The following is a 10,844-nucleotide window of genomic DNA, read 5'->3' on the forward strand; positions in this document are numbered from 1 at the left end:
GAAAATTCCAAACTTGAACCTCGGGCTCCTTTTTGTTGCTTTCTTTGTTATGGAATTGAACACAAGGGATTTCGGTGTTGGGACCTCATGTCCAATCGATTACGTATTTCTCGCCATGTCACCTTTTGGGAATATCGTATGTTTTCTAGTATTTCTTCCTTCCATGCCTCTCTTTTTGGTACCCAATCATTCTTCACGAGTCCTACCACAGATCTATTTCTCACCTGTGAATCTTCATCTGAGTCTCCCACTCCACCCATTTCAGAGCTTGAGTCTTCCGCTCCACCCATATTAGAACTTGCGCCTTCCATCCCACCCGTCTCAGAGCTCGGCCAGTGTTCTCCGTCTTCTGCACTCACAGACTACCATCTGTCCCTAATGCTGATTATGATCTTGCACATGTTCGTTGGTCTTCCCGGATAAGAGAAACTCCACAGTATCTACAGAACTATCAATTTTTTCCCACTACTATGTCCTTAGTTGAACCGTAGTCCTACCATGAGGCTTATACTAACCCTCTTTGGTAGCAAGCTATGGATGAGGAACTTTAGGCATTAGACAAGACTCACAACTGGGAGTATGTTGATCTACCGTCTTGCAAGAAATCTATTGGATGTAAGTGGATCTATAAAATCAAGACCCGCTCTGATGGATCTGTCAAACGCTATAAGGCTCATCTAGTGGCCGAAGGGTATTCATAGGAATATGGTACTGACTATGAGAAAACATTCGCTCCAGTTGCATGAATGATATTTGTCTAGAGTCTACTAACCGTAGTAGCTGCCAGACAATGGCCCTTTCTTCAAATGGATGTTAAGAATGCCTTCCTCAATAGCACACTGTCTGAAGAAGCATATATGCAGCCACCACCTAGCGTACCTTTTCCATCAAACAAGGTCTGTCTTCTTCACTGTGCATTATATGGGCTCAAGCAAGCTCCTCGTGCCTGGTTTGCAACCTTCAGCTCTATAGTTTCTCAGCTTGGATTTTCCTCCAGCGCGCATGACTCCGCTCTGTTTACTCGAAAAACTTCTCATGGACTTGTTCTCTTTCTGTTATATGTAGATGATATGATCATTACTATTGATTATTCTCAAGTTATTTCGGATCCCCAACACTATCTAGGAGAAATTTTGAGATGAAAGATCTGGGATCGCTCAATTACTTCATTGGTCTTCAGGTTTCATCATGCTCTGATGGATACTACCCAAAATATGCATCAGATCTGTTAGCTCGTTCAGGTATCACTGATTTCTCCACAGCACCGACATCATTGGATTCCAATGTTCGTCTAACCTCTTTTGATGGTGTCCCCCTCCAGGATCCAACACTGTACAGACAACTGGTTGGCAGCCTTATATATTTAATAGTAACTCGTCCAGACATAGCCTATGTGGTTCATATTGTCAATCAGTTCATGTCTAATTCCCACACTATCCACTTCACAGTTGTCCTTCGTATTCTGTGTTATGTTAAAGGTACGCTAGGACATGGACTTCAATTCTCCTCTAAATCCTTTTTGATTCTGTCTGGATATTCTAATGCTGATTGGGCGGGTGATCACGGATAAACGGTCTACCATAGGTTACTGTTTTTATTTGGGTGATTCTCTCATCTCTTGGCAGAGTAAGAAACAAACGATTGTTTCTCGATCCAACACTAAATCGAAGTATTGTGCACTAGCTAATGCAACCTCAGAGGTCTTCTAGTTGTGTTGGCTCTTGGTTGACATGGGGGCTCCTCAAAATTCTGCCACTATTATTCACTATGACAATCATAGTGCTATTCAGATAGCACATAATGATGTTTTTCATGAACGGACAAAGCACATAGAGTCTAACTGCCATTTTGTCCACCATCATCTTCAAAACTCTACTCTACTTCTTCAATCAATACCTACAACTGAGCAACTGGCCTACATCTTCACCAAATCCCTTTCCTCTTGATGCTTTCTTCAGCTACTGTACAAACTCAAGTTGGTTTCTATCCTCCCACCTTGAGTTTGAGGGGAGATGTTAAATTGTAAACTACTTTTTAGGATTTTTCAGGTTGCAAAGTTAAGTCTCCTTTTATTTGATAGTTGAGCTTTGTTAGGGGATTCTTATTGAGTAATTTTAGTGTTGTACCAAGCTATTTATACCTATACAATTGATCAATAGAAACACACAAAAAATCATCCATTCAGATCTTTTTTTTTATAAAAATTATTTCTAAAACGAACAATATCATACTATTATGGAGATATGTGGAGGTCTCATTGTCCTTATCACTACCTTACTAGTCAGATTGTGCGATTTGATGTCCCCTTAGGACCTTTATCCTTGAGTTGTGTGAGTATAATTTTTTTTTTTTTTTTTTTGTGGTGTTTTCTCCTATCTCTAATTGTATTTGGTAGGGGTATTCATGAGTTGGGTTGGATTGAGTTGGAGAACGTTTTAAACTTAACCCAATTGTTCGGGTGGAAAGTTTCTTCAACCCAAATAACTCTTATTAAAAAATGAACTCAACCCAATCAAACTATGAAACATTTGGGTTGGGTTGGATTGGGTTGGTTTGGTTACTCGGGTCATTTATTTTAATTTTTGTTCGAAAAACAAGTAAAATGTTAATACGTAAAAATTTGATTTAATTATTTTCATATATTGAATAAAGATTGACAACTCAATTTCAATTTATATAATTGAATTTTTCTTTCTCAAGTACTATAAAACTATTTTTAGGAGCTCGTAGAGAATAAATTATCAAAAAAAATCATTAAATTAAAAATATGTATCATAAGTAAAAAAAAAACATATATACATTTTAAAGTTAATAATAAGTTCGGGTTGATTCAATTTGGATTAGTTTGGTTTGGGTTATTTTAGGTGAATTCATGAACCAACCTAACCCATAAAATTTTCATTTATCTAAACCCAACTTAATTCAACCCCAATAAGTTGATAATCCAACCTAAACTGCATGAGTAAGGTTGGATTGGTCGATTTTTTCCAGATCATCGAGTTTTTTGAACACCACTAGTATTTTGTTTGTATCTTTACCTCAGGTTGTGAGGTCTTTTACCTTTATTGCAATCAATATCTTTGCAAAAAAAAAAAAAAAACTACAAACGATTTTTTTTCTTTTTTATGTAGTTAACCTTAACATAAAGTGGTTAAAATATGATTTTTTTTTTTTTTTTTAAGGAATAACCTTAATTTTGCAACTGTAATATCGTTTACCCAAAATTTTGAAAATAATAAAGTATAACTTTCTATCCATATTGTCTCTTTCGATTTTAGTGAGTATGAAATTAAGTTCATCTATAAAATAGTGCTCTCACAAGTTAGGACTCTTCATCCCTCACTCCCTTATTTATACTCTTCCTCAAACCTCACACTTGCTGTTGTGAATCCTCGTTAATAGTGATTGGTGTGCGAGGAGCACTATGGATAATTAACACGCTCTTAGTGCAATCTGACAATGACAGAGAGTCACGCTTCATTATTTTCAAAATCTATATTAAACCGCATTCCGTATGAAAAAAATCCAAATATATGTCGTCACCTAAGAAGTTAACTAATAATAATAATAGAATGAGCAAGTTTTTTTTTATTAAAAAATATATGTGTATATATATATATATTACAAATAGGGTTTTTTGTTTTTTTCTTTTTAGTGAAATTGTATATTCATGAATAGTGATTTCAATATGTTTAATAATCTAGTTTCTGATAGCTAAATCCTACACGTTTTCTTTTTATTAAGAGAGAGAGAGAACTTCCAAATATTGCTAATTAATCATTAGGAGCTGAGGGGTTCAAGATCAACAAAATGGGCTAAATGAAGTTCCAACTGCTCCATGAACTATGAACACAAACTCCTGCTAATGAATTATGGATTATGTATTTGCAATTAACTTTAGTTTATAGAACAAATTACAATGCCGATCGACTCGAAAAATGGTGCAAAATTGAGAAAACTACTGCTTATTGATAATAATAATAAAAAAAAACAATGGTGTTAGCAATGAAAAAGAAAAAAAAAAAAGAAAAAGGCTTGAGTTAGAGCTTCTGTACCATCATTTTTCTTCTACTGCACAATCACTAAAAGTTCTTCATAGACAGTTTTCATGTCAGGCCTCTCAGCTGCTGATAGAGTGCATCTTAGAGCCATCTGAAGCATATCTTCAAGCTGTTTCGGTGGCTTTTCATCACCGTCGAGGTCCAGAATCATCCTGTCGATGCACTCGTCAAACCGGTTTTCTCGAGCTAAGTACCTCACCCAATCTGTTAGATCAACAACTCCTGGGATCCCACAAACTATTTCCCCCGAACTTCTTCCTGTTAGGAGTTCCAACAGGATGACTCCAAAGGCATAGACATCACTCTTCAATGATGGACATGGCTTGCTCGAGCTTGCAAATTCGGGTGGCCGATAACCTAAGGCACCTGCATTCAAAACTTGCTCTGCCGTGCCAGCCGGAGTTAATATACGGTGTAGACTGTAATCTGTAAGTCGTGCATTCATAGTCGGAGTTTCTAACAAAACATTCGAGGATTTCAAGTTGCCGTGTGGGATTGCCTTCTCGTTATGAAAGTAGTTTAAACATTGAGCAATGTCCGAAGCAACTTTAAGACGCTCCGGTAGAGATAACGGCAAGACTCCTCCTCTCTCCATCTCTGCAAGAAAACAGAAAAGATCATTCGATCATAATGGACATGATTCTACATCAGATACTACACTATGACTCAATGTACAAGCCCACAGTTATCCTTAACTAACTTTGTAACATTTACTCGACGTTTCATTGATGTAAAAGCCGATAGATTTTATCTTACCTTGAAGATAGAATGCCAAAGACTGTGCATTTATAAAAGTTGATATAAGAAGCTTCTCATGATCCCTCGGGCCCCAATAGTATCCATTGATGGAAACTAAATTCGGGTGTTTGATGCTCCCCAGTTTCCTCACTTCTCTTGCAAATTCCTTTTTTCCTTTTGCCATTCCCTCCCTCAGCCATTTGACAGCCAATACATGTCCTGAGTCGAGTGTCGCCTTGTACAATGTCCCATGACAACTTTTCTCTACAATTTCTGCTGGAGCACGAGAAAGTTCTTCCGCTGTGAACATCAAGGAGCCATCAAAAAGATGTAGATCCCCGGCCAATTTATCGGGAGAGCGAACTTTTAGTGCCCGAGGATGATCAGGTTGTTGTTGGATCTTCGAAGGCGATGGATTTGAAGATGACATGAGAGACATGGGTGAGGATATCCCTTCTCCTTTTCCTAATGATTCATGGTAGCCAACATCTCTAGCCTTGTCTGAAGCTGACCACATGTCGCCACCGACATGACCCTCCCCTCGGTAAGATGGTGGCAGAAGATCTTGACGAAAACCAGATGGAGGTATTGATGCATTCTTCTTTTTATCAATTTCAGATTGATGAGCAACGGAAGAAGTTTCTTCCAAGGCACCTTCCTTTCCATTGTTGGTCGAAGTGCTCCTACGGTCGAGCCTTTGGGCCCTGTAGTACACTATAATACAAAAAAGAACTACCAATGCAGCAACTGCGATCAGGCCAGCAATTAGAATGATTTTAACCACCAGTTTCATACGAGCCCGATGTATGGTTGAAGGTAGACCAGCCAAGTCCCCTGGAGTTGATGGAGAAGAAGGAAAAATTAGCAAGGAGTTTCCTGGATGAAATGCTGAATCAGAAAACCTCATCAAGTTTCCAGGAACTTCACCAGATAGATTATTAAACGAGACATCAAAGCCCTTCAAACTATTTGGAAGGTTATCCGGGATGATACCGTCAAAATAATTTTTGGACAGATTGAGATATATCAAACTGTGCAACTTACTCAATTCCAACGGTAAGTGACCAGTCAATGAGTTACATGACAGATCAAGAGATTTCAGGCTTGAATTCTGCAAAGAACTTGAAATAGAATCTTTACTCTCATAGAGCGGTATAGGACCAGTAAAATTGTTGCCCGAGAGATCAAGATCAGTCAACTTCAATGAGTGAAAAAGGGTAGAAGGGACGGGACCATTAAGCCGGTTATGGCTTAAATCAATAACCTCGAGTTCGGGATATGTACCCAACACAGTTGGAAGAACACCCTCCAATGAGTTATTGGAGATATTCAACAAAGTAAGCCTTAAGAATTGAGAAGATTTATTTGATAACGTTCCCGTCAAAGAATTTGAACTTAACTGAATAACTTCCACATGATTTCCCCAACTTTGAATCCGAGATAGATCACCCGACAGCATATTATTACTAAGATCTATTACAGCACATTGCCCAACCGTAGTAGGCAAGGAGCCTGTCAATTTGTTTGAAGATATATTAAGCTTCTTCAGAGTTGTTGATGTAATACTCCCAACTGGACCTGCCATGGAATTAATTCGTCAGATGTTAAGATGGTCGATAATGGGAGAAACCAAGAGTCCAGATGCTTCCATGGTATATATTCAGGCAAATCATAGGCATCTGCTATTATGAAATAGAAAGACATGTTTGAAAAATCTAACAGGGAATGGCAACGAGTTTCATTTTATAGAATAATTCTAACATGGGTAAAGAATCACATTAGAAAGCAAAAGAAACGGGGCCATTGAAAAGTTGTAACTCAACTCTATTGTTGGGTTAGAAAACAGTTGTTCCTTAATTTATCGTTTTTTTCCTCTTAATTCCGAAATGTAAGAAGAAGATGAAATCATCTTTAGCTCATTGTCTAAGTAATTATCGCCCAGTATACGAACAGTGAGAATTCAAACTTAATTATATAGAATGCTATATATACACACAGACAAATAAATGTTTCCATGTCCATAAAGAACGAAAACTTCCTTTTCTATGCTATTACCATTGTCTTCCTTGACGGCATCTCTAGTTTCACTATGGCAACACAAATATTTATGAAAAACAATGTGCAATTCCTTAAGTTCAAACTTGAAATAATTCAGATGTTAACAATCAAATATCGATTATAGTTTAAATAATCCAGAAGGAGCAAATAGGTAACATATTATGTGAATACCCTGGAGCTCGTTAAGGCTAAGATCTAGTTCGGTCAAGAGCATCGACCTATCTCGTAAGAGAGCTTCTGGAAGTGACCCCGATAACTTGTTTCTTCCAAGTATTAGTGTTTGTAGAGAGACCACAAAATTGAAGGCAGGTATGGTGCCAACAAACTGATTGTTACTGGCATCAAAAACCTCTAAGCTATCAAAATATGGCATCCCATCATGAGGAAAAAGCACTCCAGTCAACAGGTTATGGCTAATATTGAGATACCGAATCGAGGAAATGAAAGATGGATTCCCAACTCCTGCATCCATCGAACCAGTAAACCGATTGCTACTCAAGTCAACGTACACAACACCACCCATTTGCGACAAAAGGCCGGTGATATCCCCCGAAAAGCCATTACCACGCACATCTACATACTTCAACTCCTCAAGTTTACCAAAACCAGTAGGGAAAGCCCCTTCAAATTGGTTTGAAGAAAGATTGAGCGATACCAAGTTAACTAAACCGATCAACAAACTAGGTACCGTACCACGAAACCGGTTGCAGGATAGATCCAAAAATTCAAGGGACTTAAAGAAACCAACTTTCACCATAGTCCCAGTGAACTGGTTGTTTGAAAGTGATAAATTGCGAAGCAACGAAAGACCAGTAATGGCTGAAAAGTTAAAGTCACCAACTAGACCAGCATTATCAAAAGTAAGAGATATAACACGGCCATTAACACAAACAACCCCCAACCAATTACTGGGGCAGCCATCAGAATCCAAGGACATTGAATCCCAAGAATCAAGTTGCCCAGAAGGGTCTTTAACAATGCCTTTCTTAAGCTCCAAAAGTGCAGCAAAATCAGACTGTCCCAATACATTTACAAACAAGAACAGTAATATTATCAAACAGGTTACCTGCATTGCTTCAAAACCCACAAAGCAACCCAAAATCTCTGTGGGGGAAAAACCCAGTACAAAAATTCAAATGAACAGACCAAAAACAAAAGTACTTGAACTAGTTACACCTTTGAATTTAGTAAATCAAAGTGTGAAGTACAGAGACAAGGAATTCAAAAGAAAGTACAAGAATTAAGCAGAAAACAGACGAAGAATTTACACAATTCAGAAATTGCACAAAAGGGTAAGAGCAAAATCAGTTGCTAAATTCAGGGGAACTCAGATCCTAAGAATTGGAGAGTAGCAATGATAGTGGGAAGTGAAAGAAAATCAAAGCATAGGAGAAAAACAGAAGAACCCACATTCCAAAAGGAGTGAAAAAGTGAAATTGGAGGAATTAGGAGGTTGAAGAAGGCAAATTAGTGGGGAAAATAAGGAAATTGAAGGGGAAATCAGAAAGGGAGTAAAAATGGAGATCAGAAATTCAGTAGAGAGAGTCCCAAAGTGGAAGGAAGTGGGAGTGGGAATGAAGCTGGTAGGTAGTGCTGCCAACTAATCAGCTTTAAGAAAATAAACAATGAAAAACAATGAAAGAAAGAGAGGGAGAGAAGTGGGTGAGTAGTGAAAAAGAGAGAGAAACAGAAATGGATGAATCATGAATGAATTGAGATGATGAGGGTTTTGATTCCTTGACTTTGACTTGAGAGTAAATTTTCTAAATCTGTTAGGTCTCTTCAATAGTACAACCTATCAGATCCCAATGCAATTCACCATACAAAGGATGAAGGAGATGCCTTTCATCTTTCTCCCTTCATTCCCACCATTTTTTTTTCCTTTTTGAAAAAAAAATACTTATATGTAATTTGAGTTATACCTATAATATTAAATTTCCGTCATCGATATTTCCATGTTTCTATAGACTCAACATTGATATGAGGGATGAATCAATATTTAATTGATATTTTCATTGTATCATAGAAAAAACGTAATATGTTTATTTACTAATTTAAATTTATTTTTTAAATCTTTTGTTTGGATCATTTTATAGAAATATCCATCGAAATCGACCTTTTACCGATTTTCCATCGAAATTTCAGGAAAATTAAGGTCCCGATATTTCCGTCAAAAACAACTTAAACATTGTTCATATCTATAATACTGAATTTTCATCGACATGTCGACATTTTCACATCTTCATGTGCTTGACATCGACCAAGAGGGTGACTCGATAATGTTATTATTCAAGTTGCACTCATTTTTGTGCAGACTAATCACACGTGACGGACTGTTTTTTATTTATTTATAAAAAATATTTTTTTATTTTTTGTCTTTTTATTATGGAATGTTATACATGAATATGGATGCAACATAAAATAATTTTTTAAAAAAAATCAAAATGTCACTTTGCAAACATGTCGATTGGTTTAAAAATCATAAAAGGTTAATCTATAAATTTAATTGTTTTTTGAATTGGTTGTGATTTTTTTAGAAATATTCATCGACATTGACATTTTATTTATATTTTTATCCACATTTTTTTTTTTTGTAAAATTGAGACCTCAATATTTTCATTAACATTAACGTTTTAAATTATTTTTATCATATTTGTGCATCTCATTCAATTGTTACCATAATTTGTCAAGTGCAAATTTTGTTTTCTTCTTTTTCGAAATAAAAATATTTAAGGTTTTTTTTCTATGTAATCCTCTATTTTCACGTAATAATTCATAATACACCCAAATATAAAAACTTCATAATTATTGAAGAAATGATATATTTAAAGTTATCTTATCTTATCTACTTAAATTTTTAAATTTATTCTTGATTAAACTTGGTATCGGAGCACGAGTCTTGTGTTCGAACACGTGTAATTTTATTTTTTTCTTTTATTAATACAAAATTTCAAACTTCGAAAAAATTTTAATCCATAGGTAAGGGAAAATCTTAAAATATTAATATAATTAAATTTATTTTAATAACCGATTTTGAATTTAGTGGTGATTTTAATTTTTTTTTTTTAATCAAATTCTGCATCAATAAAATATTCGACAGATTCAACATTACCTTTTGATTGTAACAATTTTATTATATATATATAAACTTTTGATTTGGACCATTTGTCCTCAAAGTTGTGAGATCATTGTTGTTTAACCCTTTAATTTTATTATAATTGTATTTATGTAGCTTGATATGTAATTTGGTAGTTAAATTTCTATGTTAATGTAGGATATGTGTTATATTTAATCTTTTTAATCTTTTAATTGTTTAATTGAGACTTTATATATGCTCTTAAACTTTTAATTTCAATTGAAAAAAAAAAGACTTTTAATGTCAAGAAATTGCAGTGGGACATAAAGATGACATAATAGTTATGTATTAAGGAATTTTTTTCAACTACTCAAATGAAGAACATTAATGGTATTTAAATCCGAAGTTATATATATATATATATGGTTTAAATATTAATTTAATTTTGTACTTTGAAATTTGTTCAATTTTAGTATCTGTATTTTCAAATGTTTAATTTTAGCTCCAATATTTTTAATAAATCATAAATTTAGTCCTTACAGTAGTTTATTATTGATTTTTTAAAAATATTTTTTTTTCCATTTTACAAGCTTTTCCACTAAAAATTTCAAAAAGATATTTACATAGTGTATTCTCTTTCTTAAACTTATTATTATAGAAAAAAAAATTGGGTGTAGTCCACTATCCAATCCCTACTGCATCCAATTAAAAATTGTCATGTGGTATTGTAATTCTTTTTTTTGAAAAAAATTACTAACAGTTAATTTTTGATGTGTATAGAAGAAGGTGGATCATGGTACTTAAGTGCAGCCTAGACTGCATCTAAGTATTGTTCTATTATTATAATTTAATCACTTTGATAAAAATTAACTTTGAAAGATTAAATTTAAGATTTATTGAAAATATTATAT

General features: G+C 34.9%; 1 protein-coding gene across 2 annotated transcripts; it reads right to left on the bottom strand.

The window, feature by feature from the left end:
• Positions 1-3,860: 3,860 nt before the first annotated feature.
• Positions 3,861-8,688, bottom strand: LOC120071215 (Leucine-rich repeat protein kinase family protein). Of its 2 annotated transcripts, XM_039023343.2 has the most exons (4): positions 7,029-8,560; positions 5,727-6,377; positions 4,818-5,633; positions 3,861-4,658 (listed from the first exon to the last, which is right to left on the bottom strand). In XM_039023343.2, the coding sequence occupies exons 1-4, from the start codon at positions 7,927-7,929 to the stop codon at positions 4,069-4,071; spliced, it is 2,958 nt and encodes a 985-aa protein (XP_038879271.2). In that variant the 5' UTR covers positions 7,930-8,560; the 3' UTR covers positions 3,861-4,068. The 2 variants fall into 2 exon arrangements, with proteins under 2 accessions (XP_038879271.2, XP_038879270.2); XM_039023342.2 differs by having other exon boundaries at positions 4,818-6,377; positions 7,029-8,688.
• Positions 8,689-10,844: the final 2,156 nt, after the last annotated feature.

The sequence above is a fragment of the Benincasa hispida genome, chromosome 2 (genome assembly GCF_027475165.1).
Source record: "Benincasa hispida cultivar pf3 chromosome 2, pf3_genome.v1.1, whole genome shotgun sequence".
Lineage (NCBI taxonomy): Eukaryota > Viridiplantae > Streptophyta > Magnoliopsida > Cucurbitales > Cucurbitaceae > Benincasa > Benincasa hispida.

What these genes read in the sequence shown, in the direction of transcription:
- LOC120071215 (XM_039023342.2), bottom strand. Translation starts at nt 7,929, where the DNA reads ATGCAGGTAACCTGTTTGATAATATTACTGTTCTTGTTTGTAAATGTA. An exon ending in TAGCCTTAACGAGCTCCAGG is followed by an intron (nt 6,378 to 7,028) that starts GTATTCACATAA and finishes ATTCCATGGCAG; the next exon opens with GTCCAGTTGGGAGTATTACA. An exon ending in TTTGGCATTCTATCTTCAAG is followed by an intron (nt 4,659 to 4,817) that starts GTAAGATAAAAT and finishes GTTTTCTTGCAG; the next exon opens with AGATGGAGAGAGGAGGAGTC.